At 44.5% G+C, this 13,263-nt stretch overlaps 1 protein-coding gene across 1 annotated transcript; it reads left to right on the forward strand.

Moving 5' to 3' along the window:
* Window positions 1-3,444: 3,444 nt before the first annotated feature.
* Window positions 3,445-7,908, forward strand: LY6G6F (lymphocyte antigen 6 family member G6F). The gene is made up of 3 exons (XM_066613087.1): window positions 3,445-3,529; window positions 6,007-6,273; window positions 7,448-7,908. The coding sequence occupies exons 1-3, from the start codon at window positions 3,445-3,447 to the stop codon at window positions 7,906-7,908; spliced, it is 813 nt and encodes a 270-aa protein (XP_066469184.1).
* The last annotated feature ends 5,355 nt before the right edge of the window (window positions 7,909-13,263 follow it).

Raw genomic sequence — 13,263 nt, forward strand, 5'->3', positions numbered from 1 at the left:
GAGATGACTCTAAGATTGATCAGATCTGCTTATCTCTGAAAACTGCCATTCACAGCACTTACAAAAAATTTAGAGACACTAACAGTAAAACACTTCTACGCCAATATTTCAAGCTGACTGCCCACCTGAAGGAAGCTGTCAGAGTCTCGATCCATCGTATTGCAGAAGCAAGATGGTCACTGCTAATCAATGCTGTTAGATCAAAAAATGCTAAGAGTTTTTGGCAAATTATATCAGGCTGTTTTCATAAAGAGTCAGTTGGTGCTACCACAATCCCTGCCAAACTGTGGGAATCGCACTTTAAATCAATTTTTTTTAATGAATCCAAATCAACCTCTGCTATTCAGGCATCCATCCCACCAGACCTCCCAGACTGGCCTGCTGTCTCAGAGGATGAGATCATTTCAATTATTAACCAGCTAAAACAGGGTAAAGCAGCTGGCCCAGATGCAATTCCCTCAGATATCTATAAAGAAGCGCCAGACTGGTGGGCACCAATCATCGTGGAACTATTCACAATAATCAATAAATTTGGAGTAATTCCAGAATCCTGGACCAGATCAATCTTGGTCCCTATTTTCAAAAAAGAAAATAAGAACCTTCCCTCTAGCTACAGGCCAATAAGCCTTTTGGATGTCGCAGGGAAAATGTACGCATCCCACTTATTGGAAAAACTTTCTTCCTGGATATCTGAGTATAACATCATAGGTCCAGAGCAAGCAGGTTTTAGACCAAAAAAGTCCACAGTCGACCACTGTGTGATATTGTCCCATTTAATTTTCAAACAGGTGACCCAAAAGAAATCTCAACTCTATGTGGCATTCCTGGATTTAAAGTCTGCCTTTGACTCTATTGATAGGGACAGACTCTGGGAAAAACTTGAGAAGATGGGACTTGACAAAAGACTATTAGAATTAATTCGTGTCCTCCACCTAAACACTTCCTGTCAAGTGAAATTATCCCTGCAGGGTGACCTTTCAGCTCCAATCCCGATCAATAAGGGGGTCAAGCAGGGTTGTGTGCTGGCACCCACTTTGTTCATCCTTTTCATCAATGATTTGGCCCCCTTCTTAACAAAGCTTGACTCGCATTGCCCCAAACTGGGATCGGTGGATGTCCCTTTACTTTTATATGCTGACGACATGGCTCTGATCTCACGTACAAAAATAGGCTTACAGAGACTGGTCAAAGCCTGCATTGAATATTTTACAACAAACTCTTTGCAGTTAAATTATGAAAAGTCTAAAATTGTGGTATTTGGGAACTCTTGGAAACCACAATCTTGACTTTTCAGTGGAAAATTAATACAGCAGGTCAAGGAATTCCAGTACCTTGGTCTTTGATTTCATTACAAGCATTCCTGGTCCTCTCATCGATCAACTGCAATTAATTCATCTAAATTAGTGGTTCAAGCCATAATTCGCTTTTTCTTCTCCTGGGGCAACCGGTTTGTACCAGCTGCTTTACAAGCCTTTAATGTTAAAGTTATACCACAAATTTTATATGGCATCCCAGTATGGATGCCAGCATTAAATAACACAATTGAAAGGGTTCAATCCAAATTTCTTTACAAAATTCTCAGCTTACCGCATTGCGTTCCCTATGCGGCACTCTGCCTGGAATCAGGTCAACACAGGCTGGAGTTACATGCATGGTCCAGTTTTTTAAAATACTGGGCCAAAGTCTTTTTTAGGGCTGATCAGGAATTGCTGCTAAAGGGGCTGTTGACTGATTCAACGTTATCCCCTTGCCTAGTACTATTCTATAAAAAAAACTCAACAGATGGACCTTGAGGTCGCTTCCAGGGAAGATCGTTTATGTAGCTGCAATTTAGGCGTAGTAGAATCATCCACAAACATCATGTTGCACTGTCCCAGATATCAAGTACTAAGGCAGCAATTTCTCTCTCCCTTGCTCCATCCCAAAACAGGACATTCTGAGAAAGATATAATTCAATTTCTTCTAGCAGGTGATATAGAACATACAACCCTCTCAGTCGCACAGTTCCTAAATTTGAGTATTCTGAATCGAGCCAAGCTTTCTGTACCAAGTAATCACTGAGTAGGCTACATTCTGGCATGATCCGCAGAGTAACTGATTGTTTCTGTCTTTTAAATAATTCATGTTTGTTTGTAAAATGTAATGTACGTTGTATAGGTGTGTACACATAGGTGTGCACATATACATATATTTGTGTATTACTTAGGTTTATACTCTCTCTATGATTTCTGTATAGAGTCCTCACCTATCAAATGTTTATGCCTAATAAAGGTTTTGTTGACTGTTGACTGTTAATTACACCCCCCCCCCCCATCAGTAAGGTTTTCAGCCCTGCCCAGTGCCCAGTTCAATTTAAGAACTTCTGATTAAACCAGATTACTGTCAGGATCCACCAGGCTTTGCAAGTCTCAAAAAAGTTCACCTTATCAGCTGAAGCCTCTGTTTTTAACCTTTTTAGGGGGGGAGGCTGCCTTCTGGAGCATTTGTTGAGCTCCAGTTCCATCAGGTCAGGACCATTCTGGTGGTTTCACATTCCCTTTTGTCTGGCCTGACCACCAGCCAAAGCATGTTTGCTTACTTGTGAGTAAACATGACCTTGAGGCTTAGTTTATCTTCCCATAGGGCTCAATACATTCATCTGCTTGAAGGGAGGGACTTCCTTCTCAGGTGTTTTTGGGGGCTGCATTCATTGGATCAGGACCACTCTGGTGTCTTTGGATTCCTCTCAGCCTGTCCTTTCTGACAGGCTAAGGCAAGGTTGCCTACTTGTGAGTAAATGCGTGATACAGCTCAGTTTCACTTTCCATAGGGCTCCATGCATTTTTTGTTCTCTGGTGTTTTGGTCATAACTTTTGATAGAAATGAGATATTTCACTCAGGTTTTCTGCATTGCATTCTGCTCGAAAGTCTGCATCCAATGGTATATACCATGATGGGGTTACTCCTAACCACTGAGATTTTAGCGTTTCACCCCCCTCAGAGTGCGTCACCCCCCTGTGCACATCACCTGGTGTGATCCGCACCCCCGCACTCCCCTAGTGATGCCGCTGTGCACGCATGTTGCCTAGTCACACATATGGTTCACTATCTGGCTGGTAAGATGCAAACGAACAACTTCTTCAACCCATGCCCTAAGCTGGAACTGTGTGATATAAATATATCTCCCTTCTGTGGCTTCAACTTCCCTTTCCCTGTGACTTCCCCTGCCCAGTTTATGTCCTTTTCATAAGCCACCCGATCAAGAAGCCTCAGGACATGCTGGACACTTATATCTTGCTATCTGTTCTGTTAGCCTTCCTGCCTTTTTGATGCCTCAAGAGGTTTTTTCTTTTCTTTAAAGACTTATAGTAACTATAGCTAACCACAAGAACATAAGAGCCCTGCTGGGCCAGAACAAGGATCCATTTTTGCCAAACAAGGACAAGACTAAATTGTCCACCCAAAATGGGCGCTGCTCCTCTAAGCTTTGTGGCCGCAGTCTGTGCTCTGGCCAGCTTCTTCTTGCCTTTCCGCCTCTGTGCTGCCGAAAGTAAGAATGAAACATTTACTTTTAAATGTTATTGATCTTGAGGGGTGGCAAGCAGGTTGAGATGGAAATAGGGGTCTGTGGGTGGTTGGATCTATTTTGTTTAAAGTTGCATGGATTTGAGAATGACTGGGGGGGTAGAGACTTGACATAAGGAGTATTCTGAGGGTGGACACTGGGGTAAAGCAGGGTTTCTTAAAATATTTTTTTGCACACAGCCTTGTTCTGAGCTTTGTTTCATCATACACCTGACAGCTAAGCCTGGATGCTCCCCATCAAAATGTATTATGGCTCTTTAATGTTCCATTTCTGCCACGTGGCACCTAGAAGTATGGTGTTGCCCCCTGGGACCACATGGCCCATGATGAGAACCACTAGTGTAAAATATCTACCAGGTTGGTCACCAGCAAAGGGCCCAGGCTCATCAGGGTGCTCTCCTGGTACTGGTAGCTATGGTAGTAGTCTCAATATAGGGGCATAGGGAACCCAGTGGATGTTCTGTCCTGGGACCCCTAGCAATTTGGTGCCAGCACTGCCCATGTCAGGGACATGTGGTGAAGAGAGGCAGACCTGCATGGTCATCGTTCACAAAAAAGAGCCACAGAGTCCCCTATGATTGCACATGCGCTCTACCCACTTTCCAATTCTGATTCCTGCATGCACAATCACAGGAGAAGCTACAGATCTTTTCTGTGGACTATGACAGGTGGGTATGCCTCCCTTCATCTCACGTCCTTGGCCCACACCCATCAGGGGGTTCCCCTGGTTAGGCTGGCACCCAAGTGCTCAGTATCTCAGTGATAGAGGTAGCATCTCATGCGCCATCAAGGGTTGGGTGAGAGCTCAGGGAGATCAGATGCAATGGAGGACAGAGTGCCTATACCTTTAACTTTTGTAGAGAGCAGGGAATTTTGGCTAGTGCAGCTTTTCAAACCCTTCCATGTTGAGCTGCGCCTGCCAAAATTCCCTCTTCTCTACAATGTTTAAAGGTATAGGCACTCCGTCCTCCATTATATCTGGTCACCCTGTGAGGGCTCCAGTGCTGGACTTTGCCTTGGGTGTTGAGCAATCTGGCACCACCAGTGGGATGCCAGGTTCTGCACTGCATCTCCACATTTCCTGATGGGGCAGCTGTGGCTTATCCAAGCTAGTTGAACGTGTACAGGGTGAACACAGCAACAATTTGCAATAGGAATAGTGATAACAGCCTCCTAGCGATGCGAGCAACAGCCCTAGCAGTGCTTCTAGGACACACTGCTGTGGACCAGAAGATGACAATTGGTCAACAGAGACATTTCACAGTGATCCCAGAATGAAACACAATTGAATTAAAATTTATAACAAAATGCTGTCACTTGACCAAAACGAGGATTTTAAAAATTGCTCATCAGAGTTCATTAATGTAGCATTGCTAGGGGGCTGCTATCCGCAATTACTGCTTTCATGAATTGCCACCTTGAATTTTCTCTTGCTTGCTTTAAAGTTTGCCATTGGCCTCCCACATTTCCTCTGCTATTAACTTTCCTCTTTTTTATTTTTTATTTTTTGTATTTCTTCTCTCTCTACAAATATCTTGATCTGCATACTTTATCTTTATCTTCATTTGCATCTTTTTAGATTGTGAGCCCTTTTGGGACAGGGAGCCATTTAGTTATTTGATTTTTCTCTGTAAACCGCTTTGTGAACATTTAGTTGAAAAGCGGTATATAAATACTGTTAATAATAATAATAAATACTGAGGATTTTGCCCCCTGCATTCCTGAAGGGGAAGTTCATGAAACTTTATGCTACAATAGAGCTGTTCATCTTTAAGGTGTCACAAGACACCTTTTTTGCTGCTTTTTTTGCTGCTTTTTTTGCTGCTACAGACTAAGGGCCCAATCCTATCCAACTTTCCAGCACTGGTGCAGCTGCAATGAAGCCCCAAGATAAGGGAACAAATGTTCCCATACCTTAAGGAGGCTTCTGTGACCGCTGCCCCACCACAAGATGTAGTGCATGCCCCATTGTCACAGCTGCACCAGCACTGGAAATTGGATAGGATTGGGCCCTAACATGGCTCCCCTCTGGAAGTTATCATTACTTTAGGAAAGTCATTCTTCCTCTCTCTCATACAGGATGGAATGCTGCTTCTGAGAAGATGTCCACTATTACGAATGCATGCATGATCAAGTAATGGAATCCTTCTGTTTCTTTGCTGCTGTTTTTACTCATGTGCAATTTTTTGCAGATTAAACCCATTGATGACTCATACAGTAAATTATCTAAATTATCTTGAATCTGGTGACAGCTCGAGTCCAAATATTACATGATTTCTGATGTTGGTTTTGTGCCTCTGTTACTCATCCTAATAATTAATTACCGTGTTGTCTAGATCCTACTTACGGCTCTCCTAGGGTGCAAAAGTTCACCTGTCTCTGCCTACTAGAGTACATACCTTTTCTAGGCTTGGCACTGATTATGCCTTTTCTCTTCCAAAGCTGTGTATGCAGAGAAGCAGTCTTCAATAGAGCTGCCCTGTTCATGTCCCTCTTGTTCTGGGGAACACAGGGAGGTGAACTGGCTCTTCTACCGTGACGGCAATACAACTACAATCTTTCACAAAGTGACACACAGCAGATTGCCAGCTGCGTTGGGGCACCTTGCAATGCTTCAGAATCATTCCCTTTGCATTAACAATGTGACTGACAATGATACTGGGAGATACTGGTGTGAACAAATGTATTATGACCTAGTGGTTGTCACAGGTGAGTGAAAGCTCCCTTATGATCTTTTATTGATGTACAATTACCCCATATTTCAGACAAGATTGGCTTACAATTAAAATGTCCACAGAGGTACAATGACAAATACATAATGGAAACAAACCTGCACTGAATGAAGGGGCCCACTGTATCTTCAAGCGGTTATTCTCAAAATAGGCTCAGGTCAGGAATTTCACAATCTTCTAAAAGGAGGGCAACAGCGTGGCTAAGGGATCTGTCACCCAGGGCACCAGACCAGGAGCCAGATGCCCAGAACTCCCCACTTGGGGAATCCAGGAGGTGATCTGAGGTGTGGGAAGGCCTCCCTGGGTTTCAGAATACCGCTACAGGCCTTAGGAAGACACTTCTGGTTTTCACTAAAACGTCTTTCTAAGGCCTCTGGCAGGGCTTCTAAGCAGTTGCGTGCCTGCCATAAACCGGGATGGGGCAAAAGCCCAAGGCGCCGGCTCCTGGGACCCCGCAGAAGCCTCTCTGAGGCTCCTGACAGGGGCGGAAACTGTGCTTCCGGTTTGCCGGAAGCACAGTTTATAGTGCCGGGGAACCTCACAGAGGTTTCCCTGGCGTGGGAGGAGGTCATGCGAGGCTCTGAGAGCCTCTGGTGAGTAGGGGGGGCGGATTTCTGCCTGGGGGGGTGACGATAGCCTGCAGGGGGGGCCATCGCGGAGCTTTGCCCCGGACGCGGGGCTGCGGAGATCCGCGGCTGCTTCTAATACCTTCTGAGGCTCGGGGAGGTTCTTCAGGCCTTAGAAGGTCTCCAAAAGGCACCCCCTGGCAACCTTCAGACATGCTACCCAGAGTAATGCCCTCCCTGCCCTCCCTTAGGTATGCCACTGAAGGGAGATCCAGAGCTAGGAGAAGAGCTCAGTTTGTTTGTGGCTCATCTTTCCTGTTTTAATGCAGGGCCAAGGCTCAAGATCTCTTGACACACGGGATTTTCATCTTTAGGTGTGAGGGACACCAGATATTCCCAGGGTCACTGCTGCCTGAGGTTAAATTGCTGAGCAACATGCTCAGAACAATTCTTCCTTCAAGCACTCTGCAGCTGGATTCCCCAGTCCTGGCCCATGAAAAGAACTCCCAAACCTGAGATTTTTCAGCCTGATCCTCTGTAGAGCAGTAGACTTTGCACAGAATCAGATGTTTCTTCCTTTTCCAGGAAGTAAGAGGATGATGGAGAGTGGCAGGGCTGATGTTGCATGCTATGCCCTGAGCTGCTCTGTCTCCATCAAAGAATTAGTCTGGGACGTGGCCAGCTGGTGGGAAGGTGGCAAAAAGCTCAAAGAAGAAGATGAGAAGAGAGAATACAGCATCTTCAAAGGGAAAAGAGCATCTCAACTTCACATCTGCTTGACAAAGGACCAGGGAAAGGAGAGCAAAAAGGAAGGGAGGAGGACCAGGGAAAGGAAAGTGAAGTGTCGCTTTGGCAAGAGGATGGAGATCACCTTTGGTCTGACAGGTAATGAACAGGATCCCTGGAAGTGTCATGCTTTGCTGGTCTTTTGTCAAGGTCAGGAACTAATGAACTTTCTACCTGACATTTCAGACAAACCGTCTCCCAGTGGCTCACATCAGTCAAAAATCCAATACAATGCTGGTTCTTTGCACAATCATAAATGAACATGAGGCCTAGGCTTTGCCCTTAGGCTTGCAGGCTAAAAAGACAAGATATAGAAGGGAAGGGGAACAGAGAGGAAGGGCAGAGGAAGGAGATCAGTTTGACAAGACTGGGCAAAATGGAGTTGTAAACAGGAATTCATGGCCTGCAGGGACCTTGCTGGTGCTCTTGCATAGGTAAAAGTGAAGTAGCCAGAAATCTGGTTCCTCAGGTCTGTGGCTTAGGATGGGGTGTCCTTCCCCTCACTTTTGCAGTCTTGGGGAAACTGGCAGTTAGAACAGAAGGTATGTGCAAAAGCCAGAAATCTATCCATTTCTCAGTTTCAGAAATCTGTTGAAACTCAGTAAAAGTCAATGGGAGAATTTACTATACAGGTGGAATGGTGTGCCCATGCATATATCTGAAATCCTGTTGCCACTCCCTTGCATGTGGCATTCAGAGATAGGCTACCTCGAAAACCCAGAGGTTGCACAGAGTCATCATGACTTGTAACCTGTCATGGACTTTTCTTCCATAAGGCTGAAATCCTAGCCACACTTATCTGGGAGTAAGCTCCATTGACTATAATGAGACTTACTTCTGAGTATACATGCATAGATGGGGCTCTGAGTCTGCCAAATCCTCTTTGAAAGGCATCTAGGCCCTGTGCCATCACTGTATCCTGTGGCAAGGAGTTCCACAGATTAATCACACTTTGGGTAAAGAAATATTTATTTTTCTCTATTCTAACTCTCCAGCCAGTCACTTTTAGTGGATGCGCCCTGGTGCTGGTATGGAGTGAAAGGGATAAGAATTCTCTGTATCTTTCCAGGTGATGCATAATTTTCTATGTCTCAATCATGTCCAAACTCAGGTGCCTTGCTTAGCCTTGTCATCAGTCATTGCACATAGTGCCATGGTTTGAGGTTGCACAGTACACCTGGGTGTGGCACCTCAATTTCTGTCTCACCTGGGGTCTGTGGAGTGGAGCTGAGGGAAGACCAGAAGAAAATGGAGCAGGTGATAGCAGAGTGGTGTGGCAGAGGCAGCTCTAGGAATGGCTCTCATACCCACTTCGCTGTACAACACCTCCACCTTATGCTGTCAGCTCAACCCTGCCGGTAGTGTCTGCAGGAGTGAACACTTTTGGAATTTGATCCCTGCCTGATTTGCCCTGGGCCCTTTGGTCTTGCTCCTGAACCAGACCTTAGCTACGAAAGCAGAATCACGAGTTTCATGGTTTTCTCCTCTCCTTGTGCTTTCTCCCTTGTGTAGGAAAAGCGAAAAATTGCTCATCAGTCAGCTATAATCACACTCTGGGTTTACAAAGCAAAGGAAATGGGATTTCCTGGATCTTCCTGGTGGTTTCTGATGCACTGTTGTTAGTGATCATATTTGTCCTTGGGGTGGCACTGTGGAAAAGGTAGGTAACTCACAGTCATATGAATGGTGATGGATGAAAGTTCAGCTTCTCTGTCTTATGGGAGCAGCGTGAGGTGGGGAAGAAGAGTCCGAACAGAGATATTTCATGCCAGTCAGTGCAGAATGTCTTGAATGAGTCTGACAATTGTTCTTCAGTTACAGTGAAGACAGATAATGTAAGATTTTTAGATCAATGATGCTAGGTTGAAAAGATCCTTACTGAATTCAGTACAAATATATATTTCCCTACCCTGAGATGAATTTGGGGGGGGGGTCGGGGGATGATGACATAGTTCTGCAAGTTTGAACTGTTTGTACAGTGGTCCATTTGAACTAGGGGGAAAAAAAACCAACCATGAAAAGTTGGCTAGTGCCCTGGCAAACCTCACCAGCAAAATTCCACAAAGTGTTTATGAATTTGGGAAGTGGGGGTTGGAGAGCGGGCAGGAATGAAGGTGAAGAATGGACATATAAATCAATAAGTGTACATCTGCTGGCAGGGTTGGCGCATCCATGGTCTCCTCAGGTCTCCTGAGGCAACAGATTGGTCTCCTCAGGCAACATATTGGTGGGGGGGCATTGCCTATTTCTGTCTAACTACTTGCCTCTACTGGTCCTCCTCCTCTGTCTACTCCCTGGTTTGGAAAAGGAAGAGGAGGACAGAGAGAAAGAGGAAATGAGGAAGAGAGTGCTGAGCTAGAGCATTGGAAAGGGGGTGGAACAGAGGCTGGGGGGCATCATTGGGTAAGGGGAAAAATCATTTGACATACTTCCTCATTTGCTAGTAGGTCTTGGGCTGGTCCTGTGTGTTAGCTAGCTCGCTAGCTAGCTAACTGCTGGCCTGAAGTATGAAAGAGGGGGCAAGACTAAAAAAGTTAATGCAGCCAAATTGTAAGAAAAGCAGCTATGCAAGAGAAGGCATGAAACTTGAGTTCATACTCTGAGTAAAGAATCTGCTGTGACTGTTGTGAAGAATGTTATCTCTGACTTTGCTTGGACACTGCAAACTGCTGTCAGTCGGAGTTGATATGACTGAGCTAGATCAGTGGTTCCCAAACTGTGAGTCGGGACCCACTAGTGAGTCGCAGCCTGATTTTTGGCGGGTTGCCAAAGAGTGATGGAAAGATCAGATAACTAATTGCCTCAAGCTCTGAGGCTGTTCAAAGATATATAGCTGCTGATTACCCTGTGAAGAGCTCAGCTCTTGCAGTTTGCAAGCATGTGTAAATATAGGGAGAGAAATGTTTGAGGGTCTCTTTTCTGGTTATTATTACTTATAAATAAATAAACAAAATATTATTTCTTTGTAGATCTTCTTTTTAAAAAATTCTGGTAAACCTGGGCGGGTCCTGAAAGAGTGTCATTTTAAAAAGCGCATCCCGGCACTAAAAAGTTTGGGAACCACTGATCTAGATGATTTCCCTTATAAGGCAAATTTCTTAAACTGTTCATGGGAAGGTTGGTTTCAGCATGGGACTGATCTGATTAAACTGTGCAACCAGCAGGTGGCAGCATGAACCTCAAAAACTCTCTCACCTTCCCATCTCTCTCACGCACACTTTTGTACACAAATGGTCAAACTTCCTTTTTATTTTTTCTTACATGTTTGTATCTTGACCCATCGTCCTAAGACTTTACATAAGAACATAAGAACAGCCCCACTGGATCAGGTCATAGGCCCATCTTTGGGGCAGCGCATACTTATTGTCCCACTGGTCAGCGAAGAGCAACAACTAGAATACATTTATCAGTGTTGTGCTCTGGGCTGATATTTACTGTCTCTCCTTTCAGCCGCAAACATCAAGAGCAACTTAAAGAATGCAACAAAGGTAGGAGCCGCGATGTGCTGCATTCTGGCTATCTAGGCTTTCTGGGTAGAAATGTGTCCTAAAGGAGTGAGGAGGACCTGAGTCTCTTTTGAGAAGAAAGTGGGATGTGATGGGTTAATGGTGGTGGTGCCGCTGGTTCACCTGGCTGCAAGCCGTTCCAGCTTCTCTGGAAGAGGAGGTCTAGCAAGTAAAGGCAGGTAAGGACAGAGTTCTCGGACCACTGGGTTCTCCATCTGTAAAAGAGAGGAATGTGGCTTCTGGGCTGTTTCTCTTGCCAGATGGTGAGCTGAAACTTCCATAGCACTCAAGAAATAAACATGAACATTTACGTAATAGATACCGATTGCAGCATTCCATTTGTTCTGATGCCAAGGTTGGGTGACCTTGGCACAGAACTTGGATTTTGCAGCACTAAGTAGGCACAGCTGAGAAGTAAATACTCATATCACTAGTGATGCATGTTACAGGTGCCTCTGACTCAGAATCCATGGTGTATGAGAATGTCCGAACCGGATCAGAGAAGCTCCGACATGGGGATGACCCTGCTTTGCGCTGACTCAGTCAATCCTGGTCTGCAGCCAACAACATTTGGATGCCCTAATGTTTTTTTGCACTAACTTTTTCCAAATCTCTGGTTCAGTGTGTTTTTCCAGTGAGGAGTTCAGTCAATGCCATGCTTTTCTTAAAATCTCCACGTATGCTACTGCCTTTGGGTGGAAGAATCCTGTATGTAAAGCAATGTTTACTGCACGGAATTAAATTGTCTCTTATTTTCCAATTTTCAAGTGATAACAGTTGGTGTGGCACCATGCATTGCTAAAATCCAAGTAGTGTACCTCGAGGGCCAGTGGCGTGGCTAGTGGGGTGCAGGTGGTGCAGGCAGTGCCAGGTGACAAGCATAGGGGAAGGTGACACCACTATTGGCCAAAATTTTTAAAATCTTGATATTTTTGAATAATAAATTATATATTAATTAACGCGTAATTTCATGCACAATACAATGAAACAAACTGTGTGATATATCTTTATTCTTCCAAAAGTTATAACCATAAAACCAGCGGGGCAGGTTGATGGTGCATCACCATGCCCACTGCCCTGGATGTTGCCCCTGCATGGGAGGAGGTCCATCATCGGGGTGACATACTGGCCTCCTACAGCAGGTGATACAAACCCTAGCGATGCCACTGTTGGGGGCACTGGTCATTCTTTCAACATTAGGGAATCCATACTTTTAACAGTTAGAGTTGCCAACTGACCATAAAAAATCAGACTGGCCTACTCTTGTGTCTTTAGTGGCAGCTTGAGTGGCGAAAATCAGGAGGTGAAGCTTTTCCAGGCATGAAAAGAAAACATTTAACAGCTGTTCTTTCTGCTTAAATAGGAAAGGATGCCCCATTACAAGTGTTTTAGGTGTGTATGCAGCACAGACTTAAATGGTGTTCAGCCCAATCCTATGTACACCTATGCAAAAGTAAGTCTCATTGTGTTCAGTGGGGCTCACTCTTGGGGAAGTGTGGATCGAATTGGAGTCTTTAACAGTCTTTTCCTGCCCGCAAGGAACTCTGGAGATTGCATTTCTGTAAAGGGGGACTTTAAATGAGAATTCTCAGCATTGCACCATCCTACAATGTCAAGAATCCTTTGGAGGAATTCATGAAACACTGAAATAAAATGAATAAACATTAGTAGGGTAGATAGGGATGTAATCTGAAAGGCTGGCTATTCCTCAGCTAGATCCAAGTACATTTCAGGAAAATGACTACATTTTTGTTAATTAAGTATTATGATCTAACTTTATAAACATATGCTATTTTCTGTCCATTTCTTGTTTTCCTTCATATGTTCATTTATGCTTAATTTTTCTTTAAATATTTGTTTGGCTTAGAGCTGAAGTTAATTTCACAAGCCTTTTTGGTTGTGGCACCCTGGAACCAACTGCTAGAAAGTCTGAGGACACCCTCCTCCTCTCTTTGCATGGTTTCCAATGGGGTGTAAAAATACTCCTATTCCACTTGGTGTTTGAGGAGGGAGAGAACTCTTAGGGACCCCATTTTAAACTAATAAAGACAGGTCTTTGTTGCTATTTTTTTTTACATTGTTGCCATTTTTACATTCTTAACTGTGTCT

Source organism: Tiliqua scincoides, chromosome 2 (genome assembly GCF_035046505.1).
Source record: "Tiliqua scincoides isolate rTilSci1 chromosome 2, rTilSci1.hap2, whole genome shotgun sequence".
Lineage (NCBI taxonomy): Eukaryota > Metazoa > Chordata > Lepidosauria > Squamata > Scincidae > Tiliqua > Tiliqua scincoides.